Raw genomic sequence first — 24,014 nt, forward strand, 5'->3', positions numbered from 1 at the left:
CTAATCACTAGGTCCATTATTAAATGTCCCATTGCAATGGTGATTGGGCTCTCCTTTGACCTAAACGCATGCCTAAATGTGAAAGATTATGGCTCAAAATATGATTACGATTACAAAAATATTTATTTATCAATTGCATGTAATGAACGCATTCATATAAGAGGCTTTGAAAGTCTGATGGTCCAAAAGGATTCTAGGTAATAAAGCATAGGCCACCCAAATGTCTACCATGGACCAACCTTGGCAACCTTGTGTCTAACTTGGCTAGAATAAGAAATGTGCAAGCATATGGATCAAAATATCCTTCCTTTTTGTGTATTTTGTTTGTTGATTAGAGGAACATGTGAAATCCTTGTCTCAAGGAGAGAGAGAGAGAGAGAGAGAGAGAGAGTCACAAGTCAAGAGGCAAGGGAGGTGATACGGAAACATTAATTAAAGGTAGTTGGCCATCATAATCTTTTGCTACATCATTTGGTCCCCTTTACACAACATAATGCTGCACCTCACCCGTGTGAAGTAGGAGATTGAAGGAAGGAAACTACAATTATAATTGCTTGGAGATTTGTTTCATCTCCTTGGTATCTCTCTCATCTTCGAGGGCAAGGTTTATTGTTCAGGTTCTGGTCACTCCCTCATACATTGGAGTCTCTCCAATGCTATCAGTTTTCCTCCCTCTGTACAGATCGGGGAGCAAATCTGCACAGATCTAGGAACAGATGTACAGAATGTACCCATGAGCTGTACTGCTTAACCATAGGTTACAAAGATTAACCTATGCATGAAAAACATTTAACTATGCACAAGCATAGGCTAATTGGCCATTGTAGGCCAAAACAAACTGGGTGGCTTTAACATGAGACATACGTTAAAGAAAGTTAACCACTACTTGAAAAAGACAGCCTATGCACGAGCATAAGCTTAGTGTCCATTAAAGGGGTGGATTAAACTTCTGTACTTGAAAAAGATGACATAAAATTAATGGCCATTAAATGGGTGCATAATCGCTCATTTAATTGCCATTAAATGACTTATTTTGCTGCTGTATCTTTGACAACATGCTAAATCTCCATGCATGACTTAAATATCAATGCTATAAAAACATTTGTACCAAGCCAATGAATAGATGGACAGAGCTGCAGTGACAAATTAACTTCGTGGTGAATTAAATCTGCATGTCAATCCCAATAAGCCATACTGACTCTGTCAGAGACCACCCCTTCCCCTCTCTCTCTGTCACACACACACACACACAGACAAAATGGCCATGGGGTGTTTTGCAGCCTGCTTGGCATAGCCTTGTGTGAGCCTGTCTGGGTTTTAGAACAGCTAGTGTCTGCAATTATCAGCTGCTAACAGCTATTGACTGTAACTCGAGTTGCTGCCTACAGAACAGTGCCTTTTGTACAAAAAGCGGCCTTTGTAAGGGTTCTGTATTTCCCGATGACATATGGTACACATGGAAAAATGCATCAATCTCTATGTTCAAATAAACAAGATGTGGGTTAGCTTTCATATTGCATCCCATATATATAAGTGGCTAACACAAAAAGGCACATCTTAGTATTACCTGATGGGCAGACCACATGAAGGGTCTGTTTGCAGCAAGCTGCAGCTAATCAATGTGATAGTAATAACTATCAGAAATTTGATGGTTTTTCTTTTGATACCACCTCAAACTTCGGTGATATCCTAGAGAAAAGAGTACAGAGAAAGTCATCTCATGTACAGAATAACATGGATGATTTACAAGAAACCTCAAAGGGGAGCCAAAATTAACACACATGCAATAAAAACATCCCAACACCTTCCACTCCCCTATGGAGAATGGTTCAATTAGCATTACACGCCTTTGATTAGCAGGACGGCATGTACAGGAACTTTTGATTCAGGCCCCAGAGAGGGTGTATGTAGCTGTAAATCACAGAATCTGCCAGCCTTCCTCTGATGGAGCAATTTCGTCATCCAAGGTGGTAGATTCTTCGTCATCCAATTCTTCATCCTGCATCGCAAGAGAACTTTCCTTCTGGCCACCTTTATTGTTGCTCTCAACCACAGTGAACATAGGGGCACCATTTGACTCCCTTTCCAACTCAGATGCACGCTTGCAAAGATTATCAAAGTCATCTGCATGCAAAATAAAAGGATTTAATATGATTAGAATAAAGAAGCCACCAGACTTTGAAAAGTGAAAATTGTGTGCAGATGGGAGCCCCCCAAAAGAAACAAAAATTTCCTTCAAACCTCTATTACGGCAGTAAAAGCCAAGAGCCAGAGATGGATCAATAGCATTTAATGGCATTTGTTTCACAGCACTGCATACAGCAAGACAAAATACCATTAGCGCCCACTTCCAGTTATTTCCCCGTAGTAGTAGTTGTTCACTCTCACAACACTAATTCATGTAATGCTATTGCAGTTATTACTCATGACCTTTTCTATGTGACTGCCTCTTTTATGCAATACCAAAAGGAAACAAAGATTTACTCAACCTGCAATGGTAAGAGCTCGTATCGACCTCCACATCATCTGGCGACATAATGAAAGCCTGTAGGAGCAAACAGAAAATAAGACATTTGCCACCTTTTTCCAAAGCAGAGATTAACAAAATGACCCAGAAGATACAAGCGTGCAAAAAATCAAACGAGGCCAAGACCAATTGATGGTTCATTCAAAAACTATCTACAACAGAAAAGGCGTCTCTGTGAATCTACTAGTTAATGTTACTTGTTGAGGGGAACAGAATGGGAGATAGCCTCGACTCGAACCCAATAAACAAAACAAAGAAGTAAAGTTACCCTTCTCTCCTAAATCTGATAGTTGATGTTGCACTTCACAGCAAAGTGAGTATATTATATATAGAGACTCCTATTACTTCCAGAGTGTTTTGCAACAACGGCAACTGGCATAAAAAGTTTCAAAGTCTGTCCAAACTGTCCCTCTTGTCCTGGGATCAGGTTCACATGGCATACACGTGGTAGGATTGCATCCAGGTTACATGTGCTACTGTTGTCCTATTGAGGTAGGCAGTGGTGAAAGAGGCAATGGGGGAGCACAAGTGTGTGCATGCATACATATGCGCACACACAAAGGGAACAGAAATTAACGCATACATATGCACACACACAAAGGGAACAGAAATTAAAGCATGAGTTCCTCAAACTTTCTATAACTCCTGTGTTCCTGCCTGGGTTGGACACTCCCAAAGATGGGAAATATATGTCGTTGGAATCTGTAGGTCGTCATGTAAGCCCCACATTGAGGAGATGTCACACAGAGGGACCCTCAAGAGGGATAGCATAGGGCTTGATTATGGGATCTGGCAGCCGGTATGCAAGGCTGAAGGGCCTTATATAGGCCATGGAAAGGGCAGGTCGACCAAGGAACCAGGGGGCCAGACCGTCCCGTGTGCTATTGCTCTGGTATTAACTGGATGTTGGGCAATACCAAATGCATTGTAAAATTGAACCACCATTGCTGACTGTGATGGACTCCTCCAGAAAATCCTCCGTACTGCCACCATAAAGAGCATAGTATATACCTTCATGACACTAGAATATATTGAATCTTATAAATAAACAATTTTATATAACAAGCAAAAGAACAAATGAAAGAAGGGAGTGGTTAAGTGACTTTATGAGTAAATAAATATAAATAAATAAAAAGAAAAAGAGAAAGGAATAACAATAAAAATAACTTAGTAAGCAAAGCTACGCTTATGTTCTCATCAGTACCCAAGCCTAGCTGCCATCTGGGTTTCAAAAGATTCCGGAATCCCTTGGGTGAATCCAGTGCTTACTAAGCTTTGAAATCCGAACCAAGTAACAAAAAGAGAAAAGTGACCATTTTGCCTGCTACCTGCCCCATAACACATGAGATCCATCGCACTAGTTCTCTTAGGCCTGCTTCCCCTCAGCCCAAATGTGTGCATTCGGGTGTGGGTGCGGACTGAATGTGGGTGCAGACAGACAGCCATCCAGTTCGCACAAGATTTGAAACTCTGGGGAGCGATGACGTTGAGCCATCTGGGTGCGCAAATGAGTCCAAGGATTTCTGTTGGACTTGTTGACCACCTGATGCTCTCTCTCCTTTGGGCCAATCAGCATTCTGCAACGTCCTGCCAGTCTGCATATTTCCTGCTTTTGGTTTGGTGGGTTTGTTATTTGTGGGGAAGGGGTGCATTTATTAACATTTTTTTAAAGGGGTGTGTCCCACTCCCTTCAAATGTGTATCTGTAATTAAAACACACCCCTAGAAATCCACACTTACATGTATGCACTTGCTGCCTCCTCCATTCTCATCCCATCTCAAGGCTGGTTACTACCTCTTCTGGTTCAACTTTGAGCTTTCAGTTTTCTCGTTGGATCTCTTTGTGTATTATTTATTTCCCTGTATGATGTATGTACATCAATAGTCGACTATGGTAGAATCTAGGGGATTGTTGATGGTGATTGATCATTGCATTCTATGGACTATAGTCCCTAATATATTGTCTTGTCCTGCTCCCTCTTCCTCTCCCTCCCTATGCCCAATTCCTGAACTTGCTTCAGCACCCCTCACATAAGAAATGAGAAATAGATGCCATCCTTCTTCAATTTTGAGGTCTCAACTTATTGATTGAGCATGCATTTGTGTTTCTATGTTATGGACTGACAATGTGCTTCCAATTCAAGGGGGCCTTTCAATGGAGACTTGATGCCAAGTTTTTGAGTTGCTTGTTGAGAGAAAATCCCCGCTATTGTGGCCATCTAGGACTACCTAGAGCAGGCCAAGGGCTGCCACATAGCAGCAGCAAAGAACTACCAGGCAGGCTGTAGACGTGGGACTGCAAGGACAGCATTGAATGCCTATATATAGGCAGAGACAGGACAGGTCGGCTGCCCATCCGTTTCTTCAGGTCGCCCAGCAGCCCCCACTGCCCATAGACAACACCCTCAAATCAGACATCCCCCCCCCCCAAAAAAAAAACTCAAGTTGACATGCATCCCCCCCCCCCCCCCCCCCCTCTCCCCCCTTTTAAGAAAAAAAAGAAACACGCCCCAAGTCACCATATCCCAATCACATCGATCTTTGACAAATCCCTTCTGCCCTCCCAAATCCATCATTGCATGGAGTCTTCAATTCTCAATGCGAGAGCCCTCACAAAGATCTTGTAGGAGCATTTCAGCAGCCTCCAATTGCTCAACTCCAATTGTTGCCACTGATAAGAATGAATTTAATAAAAAATGTGTCAAGGTTTGCAGGGTCTCACAAAACACCTATAAGGTTCAATGTCGGCATGGATAAAAGATAGAATTGGGTGCTCAACAAGTTCAGAGTCCAGGCTCAATCCTGGACTTTGACAAAGACTATGACCAGATTGAGTGGTCTGTCCATTGCTTTATATCCACAGCTGTAGACTATAGCTGCGGATGCCTTGGGGTGCTCCTTGAGGATAGACTTTGATTCATGGCGTCAACTATCTTCAATGATCTGTCGACTGTTTGCCAATGACAAATCTCACACCTAAGAAGATGAAGTCGCACTTCAAGAAACATGGGAGTGCTTCAAATTCTGTGTGCTGCATTCATGGCGTCAACTATCTTCAATGATCTGTCGACTGTTTGCCAATGACAAATCTAACACCTAAGAAGATGAAGTCGCACTTCAAGAAACATGGGAGTGCTTCAAATTCTGTGTGCTGCCTCGGTCCCATGTAAACCATAGAAAAATGAGTATCAAAAGCTTGATTCAGACTCAAGGCAGGGCGTGAAATCTTTCATGCCACTGGGGTTCCATGTCCCCATGGCTAAAAGATGAAGTCGATGTTCAGTTTTGGCACAAGCTTCGAGCAGTTCCTGAAAACTGGTCCTAAATCACATCATTCTCAATTCAGTGCTTTATTTATTGGCTTGCTGGCAGTGTGATTAATAACTCTGTAGACCTTTATGGAGCAGGACAAAAGACAAATCCAAGATCCCCTTAGTTAAGTGGGAAACCTCGTGTTTTCCAAAGAACGAGGACTGGGTATCCTGAAGTGGCCACTGACTTGAGCTGCAAATACATAACCAGAGCCTCAGTTCATATACCTTGATGAATCCAGGAACGTTCCCAAACTCATCCTCTAAAAACACAACATAGTGCAGTTTCAATCTCATGATAGTCACTCACAAGGTTGAAAACCCTAAACTCCATCATGCATAGCAAGGACTAGCTACTATGACATCCCCACTGACGTCATCAGCGCCCAACAGTGGGTGTAGACCATAGTATAAAAGTATGCTCTCACACATACAAATCCACACACCCACACATACTTGAGCATCCATTTATACAAAGTCTTCGTACTGAGTTTCTGTCAGCACTCCGGAGGTGAAGGGCAAACACAGCCATGACGAAGGCTAGCACTAAAGGAGAAGGCTAATCAAAAGGTCGTCCAAAATCTCTTCATTCAAGCTACAACTGCTTGTGAAGTCTATAAACATTTTCATTTTAGTCTCTCCCCAACGAGCATCTAAATCTAAATCTAGCTGATAGGGCAATGCACCATTTAAGATAGAAAGAATTATCACAATACCAATAGGCCGCAACTTGCACGAAAACTTCACAAGGTGAAATTTGCATGTCCGCTAATACGGCAGAAGCATATACCTAGATGAATCCAGAAACATTCCCAAACTCATCCTCTAAAAACACAACATAGTGCAGTTTCAATCTCATGATAGTCACTCACAAGCTTGAAAACCATAAACTCCATCATGCATAGCAAGGACTAGCTACTATGACATCCCCACTGACGTCATCAGCGCCCAACAGTGGGTATAGACCATAGTATAAAAATATGCTCACACATACAAATCCACACACCCACACATACTTGAGCATCCATTTATACAAAGTCTTCGTACTGAGTTTCTGTCGGCACTCCAAAGGTGAAGGGCAGACTTAGCCATGACGAAGGCTAGCACTAAAGGAGAAGGCTAATCAAAAGGTAGTCCAAAATCTCTTCATTCAAGCTACAACTGCTTGTGAAGTCTATAAACGTTTTCATTTTAGTCTCTTCCCAACGAGCATCTAAATCCAAATCTAGCTGATAGGGCAATGCACCATTTAAGATAGAAAGAAATATCACAATACCAGCAGGCCGCAACTTGGACGAAAACTTCACAAGGTGAAATTTGCATGTCCGCTTATACGGCAGAAGCACATACCTAGATGAATCTAGGAACATTCCCAAACTCATCCTCTAAAAACACAACATAATGCAGTTTTAATCTCATGATAGTCACTCACAAGGTTGAAAACCATGAACTCCATCATGCATAGCAAGGACTAGCTACTATGACATCCCCACTGACGTCATCAACGCCCAACAATGGGTGTAGACCATAGTATAAAAATATGCTCTCACACATACAAATCCACACACCCACACATACTTGAGCATCCATTTATACAAAGTCTTCGTACTAAGTTTCTGTCGGCACTCCGGAGATGAAGGGCAGACTCAGCCATGACGAAGGCTAGCACTAAAGGAGAAGGCTAATCAAAACGTAGTCCAAAATCTCTTCATTCAAGCTACAACTGCTTGTGAAGTCTATAAACGTTTTCATTTAGTCTCTCCCCAACGAGCCTCAGTTCACCATGATCAGAACTGAAGCAAGCTGCTCCATCATCATCTCTCTAGAGAAGGGTTGGAATAAAGTTCCAATCTTTTTGGTACACAGAGAAGCTTCGAAAATATAAAAGGCAAGACATTGAATTGAATGGTTCAACATGCATAGAGACTCCATTCGGGTTTATTTTGTTTGGCAGGATAAACTAGGCCCAGAGTTAGGATCAGAGAAGCCTGGAAGCTTGCCAGGAAAGGCCTTGCAACTTGGGAAAAGTTGGTATGCTTTGTGGCATGGAGAAGAGAAGATGAGTTTGGTGGAGCTCCAGCAGTTAAAGATTAACAAGCTGCTCCAACAACGCACGAACATTTGGTCCACGGATACATACATACCATGCATACGTATGTATATGTGTGTACCAAGAGACATACATGCATGTGTGTCTCAAAAAGAACTATAGGCAAGTACTTTTTTCATTAAGCAAACGTACGCTTCCTCCCAAGGATATGAATTGCCCAAAAACTGTCAACCCTAGCAAGACCATAGCCTTTTGATCACCAGCTCAAACAGGATCATTTGACACATCAACGGTTATTGAGTACTACTTACTAATACTAAAATATTTTATGAATATGCACATTTGCGACTAGACATGTTCACTTACTTTAGCCTTAAACAAATACATAAATACACTATTGCAAATTGGATTCTTTTCTTTCATAGAGACTCATGCACAACACAGTTGACCTGATAATATCAAGTCTGCAAATAGAACGCGGTATTCACAAACCTGCTGTACTTCATGAGGATCGAGATACAGCGCTTGGTCATCTTGGACACCAACAAGATATGTCGATGCTCCTGGTTTCCCTCCTGCTATCCCTAGGCTTTGTGGAAAGGCAAAGGTTGCCCATAGTGACGGCAGATATCTGCAGCAGATGAAGCGAAATTCAGTCATCAGTACACAAAACCAACGGCCCCAAGGTGGCAGGAAAACATAATCATGCTTTATTTCTGGCATGATGTGTACCGTTGTACATGAACTGGTTCTCTCTCTCTCTCTCTATATATATATATAATCCAAGTAAAATTTGCTCCATTGAAACGGAAATTGCTCTAATTTTGTTTAATTCCTATAAATTTAATAACTTTCAACCCACCTTGGATTTACTTTCTCCAGACCAAGAACCAGTGGTACAAGCAACAATACCGGAGCCCATTCCCCTGCGCCATCAGAACATATATTTGCAACATCATCTATGCAAATACATGGAGCTCCCCCTCGTTCACCATCAGCATCTCCTGAGACCACATAAATTTCCATGGGCAAAACAGGCTCGAGCTTTTCATTCTTGCCGTGCTCTCTAACAGAATGGGCCAGTGCCTCTAATGAGCGACACAGAGCATAGGGTCCCAACCAAGACCCAGCCACCAAGCCATAAGGACCTCCCGCAGTGAGTATGTTGTGAATTGATAAATAACAATCTGTGGATGACGAATCTCCAAAGCATTGCAGGATTTTCAGATACTCCCGAGTATTTGACTGCATCACCAACATGGGACCACTCTCATAAGCTACCCTGCAAGAGTAAAACCACCTCATCACTCCCTCCCCTATGGAAAGTTTCAAATTTTGTAATCTTCCTTTTCTAAAATATAAGAGGGGGGCAAGGACCGTCTGAAGATGACCATCTATCAGACTAAGAACACGAGACGCACAAACGCCCTTGTTGAATTTAAGAGCATGCAGATACTCGAATTCCAAGACCCAAAAATTGACCTACCTCCGACGAATTCCGCCGCCAGTGCCTCCCTAAATGATGGCAGACTAGTGCCTGCCAGAAGACATAGAAAATGTTACGAATAGCTGCCACTAGATCCAAAAAAGAGGGTTCTTTGGAAGAAAGATCCAAAAAAGAGGGGGGAAAATTTGCCCCAAACGGGTCAGATCATGTAATTGTTGCGTGTTACCTGGGCAAGAAGCATCTGCCCACTTCGAAGCATGCATCCCCAACCAACATCGGTTGTCAGGTTCGCAGGACCAATCGCTTCAAATCCTGGATTTTGATGAACATTCGTTAAGAAAATAGATACAAAGAGTGAGACCCTCAATGTAAAAATTTGGTTGAATTCCAACCTTTTCTGTAGGTAATCCAGATCCGAGAGCAAAAATCCGAGAGGAAACCGCTGTAACTTTCACTGCTTGCGGGATCGTCCGACGACCCATCCTCGCAAATTGAGTAGCACACACCCAAGAACCAGATGGCGCCTTTAGACGCCGCGGAGGGGGAAGCCCACCGGCCCAAGAGGCGTTCCTGCAAGCGGCGCATGGGGCCACTGGAGACGGCACGCTTCACAGCAGCATTCCAGCGGAAGCGGCCGGTGTTGGGGCGAGAATTGGGGGGGAGGGGGTCAAGGGAGGGGGGGGCGAGGAAGCTACAAGCGACGAGGGAGGACCAGAAGGAGGAAGGGGGGGAAGGGAGGGGGGGGAGGTGGGAGGGAGGGATGATCGGGGTGGAATCACGGGGGGGAGGGGGCGACGGCGATGGCGATGGCGATGGAGATGGAGATGGAGATGGGGAGCTTGGGAGTCTCTTCATGAGAAGAAGAAGAGTCCTCTTCTTCTTCACAACAAATAGACAAGAAAAGAGAGCATCTCCTTAATTAGCCCTCCTTTCCTTCCCTTATGGCCTTTTTTTCTTCTTTTATCACCTCTCCCCATAAAGCTCACAACAAAAAGCTAACTCACAGAGTTTGCCTTCCCCTCTGCCTTAGCCCTTGCTCCTCCCCCCCCCCCCCCCCCTTGCCTTAGCCCTTGCTTATGTGCCCTCGCTATTATTTATTATTTCATCCTACTTTTGTTATGATGCGAGTGCATGCATGTGCATGTGTGCGCACACGTGTGCATCGCGAGCTCGTGCACACACATAGACTCCTTTTTTAGCAAAGTCCATTCGTCATTATATTGTAAAGAATAGTCCCAAAGAAAGGGACAACTAGCTACAAACATCAAAAGATCTCATTCTATGACAAGAAGGTAGGATAATCTAGATCCCATGCATGTAACACACACACACACACATGCATGCATGCATCTACATGAGTGTGTTTGAGGGCATTCATTATATTATAGGTTTTTTTTTTTAGTGCATCACTTCTTTAGCAAGGATTAAAAGTCACTTGATGTGATTTTACACATGTTCATCTTTTTTCTTATTAATTCATGGATTGCTTATTTTACTCTCTCTCTCTCTCTCCACCCTAAGTGTTCTTGTGTGTTCAATACCCTACCATATACTTTGATTACTAGAGTCCCATAGACATTAAATGTTGTATATTACATATCCTTGCAATTGTTCCTCGTAACTATATGCATCAGCCTTGAGCACTCCAATCAACTCTACCCTTTTAGGAAAGCCCCACACACCATATTGCCCAATCACTTGATGTCCGTCTCTCGAGAGTATCTTCTTAGTAAGTGTGTGCACTAGAGATCCCTTCATCTCAATTGACAAACCAACACCCTATACCATCACTCTCCTTGCACTTCTTCCTCACAATTACCATGGGTCCCACCTCAACAATCCATTATCTTACACTTTAAGGATGCAACATGCATGCCCCTCAAGCACAACCTTTCATTCAATGATTGATTGTATAACCTTTATACCTGAAAATATCATCCTAGTAGATCCATGCAATGGAAGTCCTCCATGTTTGTGACTAGCTAACTACTTCACATCATAGACCTTGCATCGTAGCCAGTCTATATCCAATATCATGCAAGGCATACAATGTCTTAAATATCTTCCATGCCTCTAATTTTCAATCATCTCTAACCTATTAACTGCAGATGCCCAAAAAAAAAAGGAGAGGACACGTGGCAGCTTAGAGGAGAAGAGCCTGCCACATGTCACAAAGAAGGAGCTCTTGGATAAGCTCAAATCGAAACAAGAAGCAATGTCCAAAAACCATCCCTCATTTGAAATCAACCTTGAACCCTCTAGCTTTTTTTTTTTTGCCGAAAAAACAGTGCTAATTATATTACTTCGAGAACAAGATACAAAAGGTCAGCTTGTAGCTGACGGGCTGCGTTCACAAATCGGACACAACCCTAAAAGGTAACAGAATAAATCATACTCTCACGGAGGGATAAGACGAGTGTGAATGAACAGCCATCGGGGTGGTGAGTAGTGCCACCGAAGGCCCTGCGAAGTCTGCTCGAAGAAGAGGCCCTGTGTGTCCCAAGCCCGGAGGAAGCGTCTCCGCTTCTCCTGACCGGCCCGGGAATCTCCCTGAATCTGGTCCCACTGGCCTCTGAGGGTATGAATAATCTCGCTCCAAATCTCCGTCATGATCTGGGCAGTCGATAAGGAGGTGCCACCGAGGATCTGCGCGCAGCGCGAGGTTCAGATGTGCCACCCTGCAATGCTGCTAATAATCTCCCAGACTGGCTGTCTCTCCTGAACTCCTGTATCAGCCTCTGCTAGGTGCTGCGGGATACCCTCGAGCGGCCCCCACGTCCCCTATGTGATAAGGAAAGTGGGGTCCTGTTGGCATGCCTCGAATAAGTGATGAAGACCAGGTGCGGTGCTGCACCAACAGAACGCGCCCCAAGTGATCAATCCTAGCTCTGGTGCTGCGCGAGTAAGAATCCCGAAAGTCCACCTCCACACTTCCTGGGCGCGAGTGCAGCTCCACAGGCAGTGTTTTGGTGACTCCTCATCCTCATGGCAAATCTGGCAGCATCCGTCCTGGCCTATCTGCCGCAACCAGCTCCCCACTGGAAGACCTTTGTGGGCAAGAAGCCATAGGAAGTATGAGATCTTCCGCGGCCGCCAGCTCTCCCACAAGGCCTTCCAGAATGCCTGCAAAAAGAACCTGGAAATACCCTGTGCATACCAGCTGGGCCGCTGGGTGGGGGGGCGGCTCTGCATCCTCCCAAGAACTCGCCTGCCCAGAGTCGTGCTGTAGGCGAAGAAGGAAGTCGGCCCCTGTCCTGTCACAATCTCTGGCCACCACCACTCTCCTGGGTCCCAATCAAGCTCTGACAAGGCCCGCCCCTCCCAGAGCCAGAGACGCCAAAGCTGCATCTGGTCCTGCTCGATGCTAGGATCGGTACGCCAGACCTTCCCCAAAAGGCCTACGACCCGAACCCTCTGCCATGGGAGTAGGGGGTCGATGAGCGCATCCTCTCTCCTGAGTCGTCCATCCCCAAAAACCGCGAAGAAGGAGATAGAGGAGTCATCCATACGTCCTGCAATCACTAGTGGGATGCCACGGGGGGTGAACTGTCCCAGCCAGCGGGCGTCACCAGGCATGAGGACCTGAGGCTCAGGTGGAACCAACCAATCAGCTGGGATCGCGCTGTCGATCTCCGTGCGTCTCGCCTAGGCTCCACGTGCACCTCCAGCTGCGTCTACAAGATCAGCCGTCTCCAGATGTCTGTACGTATCCCTCCAAACTTGAAGGGACCGGGCTGGCCCCCTCATCCAGCCATCCCACCTGATATGTGATCTCTCCCCCAACTGAAGGCCCTCGGCATCTCTGACCTGACCGTTCCAGATAAGCGACTGGCGATCGATCTCCTCCTGACAGCTAGGAGGGGACTGAATGAGACTGAGGCGGAGCCGCCTCCAAACCATGAGGAGGCTACGAACGAGTGGGGAACGGGGCTGAGTGAGCGGGGCGGAAGTGAAGATCCACCTGAGGGACAGTAGCCACTCTCCACCTCGACGCGGGACACAAGAACCGACTCCCTGCTGAAATAACATCTTCCACGTCTGCCCCCCCGGGGTCAAACCGCGGATGACAAGCTTGCCTAACAAGGCCTGACTCTGAAGCTCTGGATCGATGACCCCCAGGCCACCCTCAGCCTGCGGAAGAATGACTGTCTGCCAAGCAACCCTGGCTCTGGTATCTCTGAGACCATCCTCCCCGGACCAAAGGAAGTTCCGAACCAGCCTCCTGAGCTGTGCCACGCTGGATCTCGAGAAACACCAGCAGGAAGCCACATACCAAGCCGTGGCTAGGAGGACCTGGTTAACTACCAGGGCACGACCTACAAGGGAAAGCTTAGCAGTGCTCCAGAAAGCCAGCTTCCGTCGGATGGAGTCTAGCACCGGGAGAAACTGCTGAGCTGGCGTGATGTCTAGGCCAACCTGAAAACCAAGATATCTAGCTGTCTGTCCCCGTGGAATCCATCTAAAACCCAAAAACCTCCCCCACTGAGAACACGCCTCGGGGTCTGTGAGAAAACCAACTGATTTGTTCCAATTGATTTTCGCACCAGCGGCCGAGCAGAAGACCTCCAGGGCCATCCGCACCCTCTCTAGCATCCTCTCATCGTCCTGGACATACAGGGCTGTATCATCTGCGTACTCCGAGTCCAAAAGCTCCGTGTCCTCCCGGAGTGGAAGGCGAACACCCCTGTTCCCTGTAGACCTCGCCCGAAGGTAGTAAGTCATAGCCTCGGCGAAGAAGAGAAACAGGTAAGGAGCAAGGGGGCAGCCCTGACGCACTGATCTCTCCAAGCTAAAGCGCTCACCCATCCTGCCTCCAATGATGACCCTGCTAGAAGCTGTCCTGTACAAAGCTGAGATACCCTGAATCCAACCTGCTGGGAAACCTAGCCGCTCCAGAGTCCCCTCCAAAAAGGACCAGTCCACTCGATCGTAGGCCTTCTCAAAGTCGAGAAGTAGAATGGCAAGGTGTGATCCGCTGTGCTGAGCCCACTCCGCCGCCTCTGAAAAGGTGAAGACATTATCCAGGATACTGCGATCCTGGACAAAGCCTGTCTGAGTGTCATGGATGAGGTCTGGGAGTAGAGGCCGAACTCTGGCGCTGATCATCTTGGCGAGGATTTTGTAGGCAGTGGTAAGGAGAGTGATCGGGCGCCACTGACGGATCTCCTGTCTATCTCCTCCCTTCGGGATGAGGCAAATCAGTCCCGAGGAAAGGCTCTCTGGCATTTGACCGCTGTTGAAAATCCTCTGCAGAGCTGCAAGGAGGGGCTGATGGATCTGGTCCCAGAAGGAGGTGAAGAATGCCCGGGATAGCCCATCCTCACCTGGGCATTTCTGTCCGTCGATGGCCATCAAGGCCTCCAACATCTCGTCCATGGTGAACGGTGCCAACAACGTCGCCTGCATGCTAGGCTGGACCAGGGATGGAATGTGCCTCCACACCTCCTCACGGTCACGTCGAGTACGAGGGGCAAGCGGCTCCTGCTGGAAGAGGGTCCTGTAGAAGTCAGTGGCCAACCCCAAGACCTCCCCCGGATCCGTAACGATGTGACCATCCGCTGTCCTGAGACTCCGAAGCTGATCACCTGCAGCTCTCTGGCCATGCGTCCTGAAGAACTCCCTGCACATCCGGTCACCCTTCCGGGCCCAGAAGGAGAGAGAGGCGTGATAGGAAAACTCTGAGCGACGCTGGAGTGTCTCCTCCAGAAGGGCTCTGGCTCGAAGGGCTTGGATCTGAAGCTCCTCCGAGCCCGGGGAAGCCTGCTGGAGTCGCTGAATGGAGGCGAGGTCCCTCCAAAGAGCTCTCTCTCTGCCCCACCAATCCTGTCGAACCTGTAGGGCTGCGAGCTGGCAGATCTGGCTGGACTCCTGCAAAGCCTGCGCCACCGAGCCAACCAGATCCACGCACTCGCCCCAGTCTCTGTCCCAAAGACTGCAAATACTGCTGCGCACATCCTCCCTCGAGAAAATGGAGTCAGGAATCCGGCATGAGCGGGGGGGAAGGGACTGAGCTGCCGAATCTAATGATAAGAACACAGGCGCATGGTCGGACAGTGTCGTCCCTGGAACTATACCCGCCTGACCGCCTCTGCCGATGGCCCAATCACTAACATAAAATCTATCTAGCCTCTCCAGGAGTCTGCCTCCTTCCCTGCGGAAGCCCCACGAAAAGTCCAAGCTCCCGTGCCAGCGTCGGAAGGACGGGTCTCGCCAACTGTCCCTTCCTCCTGTCGCAAAGATAAAAGAGTCCCAAGCTGACTGCTCTACCTGAGACATACCTGTAAACTCCGGTCCTCTGCCCTGCTGGTCCTCCAAGGTCTCCAGATTGTTGAAGTCACCTCCAACAATCCAGGAATCCATGTCTGGGAGAATCCCTGTAAGTGTCCTCCAGAAGGTGGCTCTACAACGGAGATCTGTGGGAGCATAAATGTTGAGGACTCCAACTCTGGATCCCTCCAGATCCAGGCCTACCCAAAGGGCACGGCCTGGTATCAGCGTGCCATGACCGAAAACTCCCTGGGCTAGCTGCTCGCCCACGGAGGTACAAACACCACCACTCCTCCCCAGTGCGCCGATCGAGGGCTCCCAATAAGTGTGAGAACGTCCAGGGAGAATCTTCCCGCATCTGCGGGAGTGAGCCGCAGAAAGCTTGTGCTCCTGGAGCAGAAGTACATCCAAACGACCTATCACTGCTGGCTGAAGTTCCTGTCTCAAAATGAGCTTCCTAGGACCACGGGTTCCAGAAGAGTGAAACCCGTTCACATTCCAGGAAACGAGGTGTAGGCTCATGGTGAGGGCTGGGAGGCTGCGAACATCTGTCTGCTCGCGGTCGAAGTCGAAGAAGAAGCTGACATCTCGGAGTGGAGACGCTGACGCTTATGGGAAGGTTTGGAGGGGGAGGCGGGGTCATCCTGCCCGTCCTTCAACACCTTCAGCAAAGGCGAGAGGCCTTTGGTACCATGAACGAAAGCTTTCTCGAGCCAGCTCGAGATCTCTGAGGTGGTCATGCCGTAGAAAGCGCGGAGTTTCTGAGGGGTCCAGGCTCTGACATCTTGGGGGAGGGGCCAAGACAGGGGGGGCCTGAGGATCACAATCAGTCTGAAGCGTTTGGCGGCGCAACGCCACCGCAGGCGCACGTCACCCTCGGACCACTGAGTCTCGAGAAGCTGCCCACCGGACGGGCCTATCCAGGAGCAAACCTGAGCATGTGTCTGCTCCCTGAGAGCCTCCCATACCGAGTCGTCTGTCCAGGTCTCGGTGCCGTCGCTAAGGAACGTGAAAGCAAAGCTAGGGCCATCCCTGGGGGCCAAGGCGGCTATCTTCCCATCCGCCCCTTTGCGGAGCAGGAAGATACTGATGTCGAGGCAAGCAGGGAAAGTCCCGAGGTCGGCCACATCCAAGTAGTCCCAGGGGCCAGATCTGTAAAAGTCACGAGGGAGCTCTCTCTCCTGAAGCTGAGGCCCGTCGGAGTCTGCTACTGAGGGGCTAGCGGACAGAGAAGCCTGCTCCGGTGAAGGTGTAGACTCAGGGTGTCCTGCCAGCAGAGGGGGAGGGGGAGGAGGCTGGGGAATAGGCGACACAGACTCCTCAGGGGCGACTAGTGGAGGAGGAGGAGGAGGGGGATCGGGGGCTGCCCTCGGCTGAGGAACCGTCGGTGCAACTAGCTCTGCGGGAGAGCTGAAAGAGGCGGGGGGGGGAGGGATGGGGATGCATCTGGAACTAGGGCTGAGAAGGAGGGGGAGAAGACTGAGGAGGACGAGGAGGGGGCTGAAGCTGCGGGTCGGGAGAAGTGGGGTGCAGATGGGGGATGGCCTGGGGCTGAGTGGGAGGAGGTTGGGAAGAGGAGGAGAGGGGGACCTGAGTCTGTGGAGGGCGGGCTACCGTCGAAGAAGATGCTCTCCCAGGTCCCTGGGGCGGCTGCCTGTCAGGTCTCTAAGGTGTAGCTGCAGGTTGGGTAACCTCAGCCTCTTTGCCTTTATCAGAAATCTTCTTGTTCTTTCCCCTTTTCCTTCTAACCTCAGTCCAGCCGCTAGCTAACTCTGGTCCGGCTACTTCTGCTCCTCCTGGCGTGGCTGCCCGGAGGGGGGGGGAGGGGGCGGAGAGGGGGGGGGCGGGGGGGGTCGAGAAGAGCTGGCGAAGCGTGGACAAACAGCCGCCAGGTGCCCGAAGCCGTGACACCTCAAACACTGCCCTGGCTGTCCGGTGACTACCATGCTCTGGGTGATGCTGCCGGCATCTGTCACGATCTCGATCACTATCGGGAGAGTCGCAGGATCCGCCACAGCCACACGGACTCGGGGGGCTCCTGCCGTAGTCACCGCATCGGCGAAAGTATCGTGCATAACCCAGCCAAAGTGGGAGCCCAGGTCCTTGACAATCGGCCGTAGCTCAGCAACAAGACCTGGAAAAACTAGCGTCACTGGATGACGAGGTATACGGAACCGAGCATCGAAATCCGCTGCGCTAAATCCGCGGTACCACGGGACTATCATGACAATCTTTCCATCCACAGTCGTGGGGGAGCCAGCAATCAGGTTGCTCGCCGCTTTCGCATTGGAGAGTTTGAGCCAGAAGATGCCCCTTCCCATAAGGGCCACCTCCTCAATATGGCCGTCCTCTAGCATGAGGGTGGACTGGAGCCAGTCCCTGATGGCTGATCTGGAGGGGGAATGTCCAATGACTCAGCCATCAGGGACTGGAGCCAGTCCCTTATGGCTGATCTGGAGGGGGAATGTCCAATGACTCTGCCATAAACAGAGGTAAGGGCAAAGTCATTGGCAACCTCCTGAACCCGAGATGATTGTTGCTCTATCAGGATGACGCGGTAGACATCTGGAGAGGGAGGGTCCGTCTGGGCCTCCGGTTCCGGGCAAGGGGCCGCCATACCGCCAAGACAAACTGCGAGGCTTCCGATGAGGAAAAGGCTGCCACCCAAAAAAGGGAGGGGGGTAGATGCGGGAGGGTGGAGCCTGGGTGTGGCGGGAAGGATGGAGGGCGGGGGGCGGAGGAAGCTGGATGGGGGGGCAGGAAGCGGAGATGGCGCGGGGTGGAGGAGTGGGGGCGGGGATCGGGGGCGGTGGAGAGGAGACGGGAACGGAAGCGGGGGCGGGGGAGAGGCGGAGTGGGGCGAGAGGCGGACGGGGGGCGAGGGGAAGGGTGGAAAAAAAAAAAAAAGGGAGCGAAGGGGCGGGGGAGGCGGGGGGCGGAGAGCGGGAAGGGGAGACGGGGGTGAAATGGAGGGGGGGGGCGGAGAGGCGAAAGGGGGCGAGGGCGGGGGGCGAGGGGTGGGTGGGCGGAGCGGGAGGCAGGGGGGGTGTGAGTGGAGCGGAAGCGGGGAGGGGTGGAGCGGAGGGGCAAGGGGGAGAGACGGAGCGGGGGGGGTGTGCGTGGCGAGGGGGGGCGGAGCGAGGCGGGGAGGGTGAGGCGGGGTGAGGGGGTGTGAGTGGAGCGGAAGCGGGGAGGGGTGGAGCGGAGGGGCAAGGGGGAGAGACGGAGCGGGGGGGGTGAGCGTGGCGAGGGTGAGCGGAGGTGTGAGGGGGGGTGAGACGGAGGTGAGCGGGGATGGCGAGGGAGGGGGAGGTAGAGGTACGAAGGGGGAGGGGGAAGCTCGCAGGAGCTTACGAGTTCACAGAGGCAGAATTTCATTAAACACTATATTCTATATTGAACCCTCTAGCTTCACATCGAGCATCTAATAACCCTTTAATGACAATTGATCTTTCTAACGTAGACTCATTGCGTTACTTCAATCACATCAATATCATTAGCTACAGTTGACCAAATCTATAACACCATAAAAAGGGCCAAACTAAAAGAAATGTACCTCCAACAGACTGCAATCCACATATTGACCAAAATCATATTGCCAACCAAATACAATCTCCGTGTAGCAAATAGTGGCATAGTAATATGTATGTGAAATATGTTTTTGGAGCAATATAAAACATTCACAATGGATATCATGTGAAAATTATCCGTCATTCACATAGTAAGCATGAAATTTTGCTGAAATTTGCAAAAATTCAAAGGGTGGAGCTTGATCCTTCACACCCCATGACACACATTTGGTCGTGGTCTTTTGTAGCTGCATTGCAATCTCCACGTTTTCTCTACATAACATTTTGAAGTTAGTAGTATCCTGGTGTGTCATTTTGTGGGATATAGATAACCCCACACCTGAATCTTACTCTATTATAGTAAATAACATGGCTATGGGGAGTTCTTATTATAAGCTCAAATGGTGTTTGTAGGAGCATGTTATGAAGGAAAAAAAGGTGGGGTTCACAATGTCCCTTGGTTTTGCATAAAATGCCTTCAGATGCTATGCCTAATCAGATGCAAAATAAGGATGCCAATGAATCTTTAGTGGTGAAAAATGAAGGCAATAATTGCAGCCCAATATAAGGGGAAAACTTAGATTGTTTTGAATGGGAATGCTCACACCTCGATGCCTTCCACTTCTCAATTAAAGTTAAGGAAACAAATTCAAATGAAGCTTGGCAAACTTCAAGGAAAATTGTATCAGCTAGGATACCACTACCTCCTCACACATGGAATGGTACATCTGCCAATGCTCATACTTTTGAAGAGAATTAGGGAGTTGGCATCACATGGGCTACTATAACAACAAGCCATACTCTTTTGCCAAAATAAGAAATTCTTGGTTTGCTGTCTTCGCCACAAAATGTTGTGTCTCCTCAAGGTTGAGGCCCAAATCCTAAGGTGGATATGAAAACATGATCTATTTTTGCTATTTAGTTGTACATAAACTATAAATATGTTGTCACAAATCAAATGTTTGACACTTTATGTACAAGGTTTATGTGATGTAAGGTTTATGTTGTCAAAAATTAAATGTTTGACACTTAATGTACAAGGTTTATGTGATGTAAGGAAATGGAAATGCATCTGGGTGTATCTCAGCCAATTGTAGCCAGATATGTGGCTTTACAAGAACACAATCAACATATATATGCAGGACACCAAGGTCATTTTGCTGGGTCTGATATCTTTATGTGGAGGAGAACTCTTTCTCAGGTGTAGTTCTTTTGGTGAAACGTGATCTTCAACTAGTTGTTGAGGGAAATGAAAACCAAGGTAGATGGATTATCATACAATGTCTTATCTAGGGATATAGATTTGAATTTGTTTCGGTTTATGCACCTCAATCCTCTCGCAATAGAGGTTTCATTTGGGATGCTATGCAACATTATCCCTAGAGACATCATGCCTTCATTTGTGGAGATTTCAATAATATTCCACAGCGGGGAGATAATACTTATGCTTATACTCATATGTTGGCTTTTGAAAGGCATAATTGGTCTCAATTATTGCTTCATCTTGGTCTTGTTGACCTTTGGAAGGAATTACAGTCTATGTTGCCAAGCTATACCTTCCAACATAATGCACAATCTTCTTATTGGGCTTGCCTAGATCATTGGTATCAGGTTAATCCACAACATTATGATAATATCACTTGCAAAATGTGGGTTTATTATGCCTTTATGCATTTGGGCATCCCAGTCAGTGGGATTTTTTGCTTGGTAGTATTGATGCCAAGATCAAAGGTTGTCCTTTAGTCTCCTAAATTCTATTTGATTGGAAGCATCTCTTTTCATACTTGGAATGGCATAGCCATGACTCTTTAAAGGGCAATTCTTTAAGGGCTGAAGGTATACATTGGCGAAAGGCCTTTGATCCTCCGTTGGCTTTATAGGAACCTAGACATTTCTACTTTATTAGTTTCAAAGAGATCTGCTCTATGACAGATGGGATTCATGATGATGGTACCATCATACCTTTTCCTTTGGCCACCATGAAATATGGTTTAGGGATACATTATCGCCCTCTATGGTAATCCATTACTCACATGCTTCATCCCTTTTTACCAGTACCTCCACGTGAGCTTCCGAGATAGGCTTGAACATTGCACTCTTCATTCCCCAAGATCATCAGCCCGTCCTTTGAGATTATCTCATATTATGGCATCTTCTTTGTATAAGGTTCTTTTGCCCCTAGCTTGGGTTTCTCATTAGGAAAATCTACTTTGGCACATGAATCGCTTGGTGAAGAGGTGGAGGAAGAGATTGCAGCAGCTTTGGAGATCCAAATTTCCTCTTTGACAAGAGCTTTTCTGAGGCGATAATGCTGGGGGGTTCTTTTCGTTAGGATAGATTTTAGCACATAGACACATTGCTCTTGCTGTTTGTCATCCATGTTTGGCTCCACAGGAATCTGTGCCTCATTTTCTTTAGCATTGTACGCACACTAGAGACTTTTTGGGTCTTTGGCATTGTCCACACACCAAATACTTTTTGGGTCTTCTTCGACAACGTCTAAGAACTAGATTTTATAATGCTACCTTTAGCAAGCATTTCTGGCTTTTTGGGGTGCGTCAATTTTACGAGCAAAAACCTATGAGCAGGTTTATCCGAGCGTGTTTTTCAAGAGATTTTTAAAAATGTTTTTCTTTAGGAAACATGGTTTTTACACTTTTATTTTCACTAGAACTAGATCCCTTCATCATAAAAATATACAGACTAATCACTCATTCATTTTTACACAACATAATTTTCTTATTTAGAGACATCCCTTTGTACCCCTGTTATTACCTTAAAAAAGTGTTGATTCCTTTAAGAAACATTCCTCATAATCACTCTCAATGTAATAATACTATGCATATATAATTACTTATTAACACATTTATATCATATGGCAATATCCTTTTAGTGTTTTTATAGCATATTTATGGACATGTTTCTAAAGAAGTTTAAATTACTATAAATAAGTATTAACTTAGGCTTATATATCACTCTCATAAAATACATGTAATATTTAATACTATATATGAAAGATTTTCCAAAATATAACTTCATAGATGTGCTCAAATGGGGTGTTCCGATCAATTTGAGTGGTTGAATGACTATATTTGGACATTGGATATGAAAGTTATGTCACTTTTAAAAGTGCTGTCTAAGGTAGTTTCGCCAGCGAAACTACCTTGGGAGACTTGCTTCAAAGGGGTTTCGCTGGTGAAACTACCTGGATGGCTTGCTTCAATGAGTTTTCTTTGAAGAAACTCTTTCATGAAGATAGGTTGAGAGAGGGTTTTCAATGTCACCTCCTATTAAGTAAAAGTTGTAAGAAGGATCATAAGGGAATTTTCATAGAGAAGTCTACTCTACATGTGGGTTTCTTCAAAAGCCATCCCATTATGCTCTCACCATTCCTACAGATTCACCTAAAGATTTTTGTATAAAATAGGCATTTCTATAATACTTTGCATATTTCTAAGTGAAACTATGTTTTCTTCTGATCGATTTTTGCCATATTTATGCATAGTTGGAAGCTTTTTTTTTCCTTCGCTCGGACGCTCGGAAGATTTTGCTCATAAAATGCTCGTCCCCTGGCTTTTTGGAATTCACCCACATAGACAAAAATTTGAGCTATTTTCTTCTAGATTCATTACTGGGCACTGTGGACTTTACAGAAACATTGAAACCATAGAGTCTTTGGTGATCCTAATTTTTCCACTTTCGCTTTTTCCAAACGCTCTTTGTAGCAATTTCTTTTTGATTGTCTATAGACTCATTACCTAGACTACGATGTATACTTGTCATATACTGAGATTTTTAGGTGATGTACTTTTGAGCTATCCTTTCGAGGGAAGCTACTATGTAATATAAAGCAACAAAATCTTCACACACAAAAAAGGTCTCTCTCTCTCTCTCTCACACACACACACATGCACGCATAAACTCATAGTTCGTGTTCCTTTGCTTTTGAAAGTTTGTCTATTTTCATTTTTAATAGCTTCCATATTATATTTGTGTTCCTCTCCTAATACTTGTGTGTCTTCTATCTTTCCTTGCTTCTAAAGATGGTAATTTTGTGGAGTTTAGTTTAAATATCATAGATATAGTTTTTTAGACATCTATATATATCATTACGTTAATTCTTTTGTTTACTAATTTATAAATAGTACTTTGTTTGCATTTTTAATGTCTTCTTTCTTACATTTGTGTTCCTCTCCTAATTTTTTTCTGTTGTATTTTAATTTTGTGGAGCTTAGTTTATATATCATATATATAGTTTTATCAACATCTATTCATATTATTAAGTTAAGACTTTAGTTTACTAATGTGTATGTATGTATGTATGTATGTATGTATGTGTGTGTGTGCATGTGTGCATGTGCACTCTCTCTCTCTCTCTCTCTCTCTCTCTCATATTCCTAACCTAATTAGCACACACATTCGGTTATGGGAGTAGGTGTTCAATGCCTTATCTCACTATTTTACCATGGTAAATTCTCTATTCTACTATTGGTGGCATCCAATGTCTATATGTAGCATGCTTTCCTACGTGTTGATTCCATGAGTGACCTCTAATCTAGGCTTATCCTCCCTTATATGTCATAATAAGTTTGCAAATAGTGCCAAATTATTAAGCACGGTGTATGAGCTCTTTCTCCTCCCTTGGATACCCCCTACGTCTCTAATGGTAAGTACCTTGGTAAACAATATTTTTTGCATTTTTTATGTCTTCTTTCTTAGATTTGTGTTCCTCGCCTAGAGGTAGTTTTTTGTGTCGTCTATCTTTCCTTGACTTTATAGATTTTAATTTTGTGGAGTTTAGTTTATATATCATATATATAGTTTTATAGACATTAATTTATATT

General features: G+C 46.5%; 1 protein-coding gene across 2 annotated transcripts; it reads right to left on the reverse strand.

Moving 5' to 3' along the window:
- Positions 1–1,365: 1,365 nt before the first annotated feature.
- LOC147889234 (cysteine protease ATG4A-like) lies at positions 1,366–10,220 on the reverse strand. Of its 2 annotated transcripts, XR_015542909.1 has the most exons (9): positions 9,727–10,220; positions 9,561–9,646; positions 9,374–9,424; positions 8,750–9,132; positions 8,380–8,518; positions 2,490–2,545; positions 2,242–2,312; positions 1,568–2,124; positions 1,366–1,476 (listed from the first exon to the last, which is right to left on the reverse strand). XR_015542909.1 is itself a non-coding variant. In XM_087391642.1 (8 exons), exons 1-8 carry the CDS (start codon positions 10,187–10,189, stop codon positions 1,919–1,921), a joined length of 1,455 nt encoding a protein of 484 aa, XP_087247768.1. In that variant the 5' UTR covers positions 10,190–10,220; the 3' UTR covers positions 1,484–1,918. The 2 variants fall into 2 exon arrangements, 1 of the variants encoding a protein (XP_087247768.1); XM_087391642.1 differs by lacking the exon at positions 1,366–1,476 and having other exon boundaries at positions 1,484–2,124.
- Positions 10,221–24,014: the final 13,794 nt, after the last annotated feature.

The sequence above is a fragment of the Dipteris shenzhenensis genome, chromosome 20 (assembly GCF_047967505.1).
Source record: "Dipteris shenzhenensis isolate YYH24624 ecotype China chromosome 20, Dip_SZ_1.0, whole genome shotgun sequence".
Lineage (NCBI taxonomy): Eukaryota > Viridiplantae > Streptophyta > Polypodiopsida > Gleicheniales > Dipteridaceae > Dipteris > Dipteris shenzhenensis.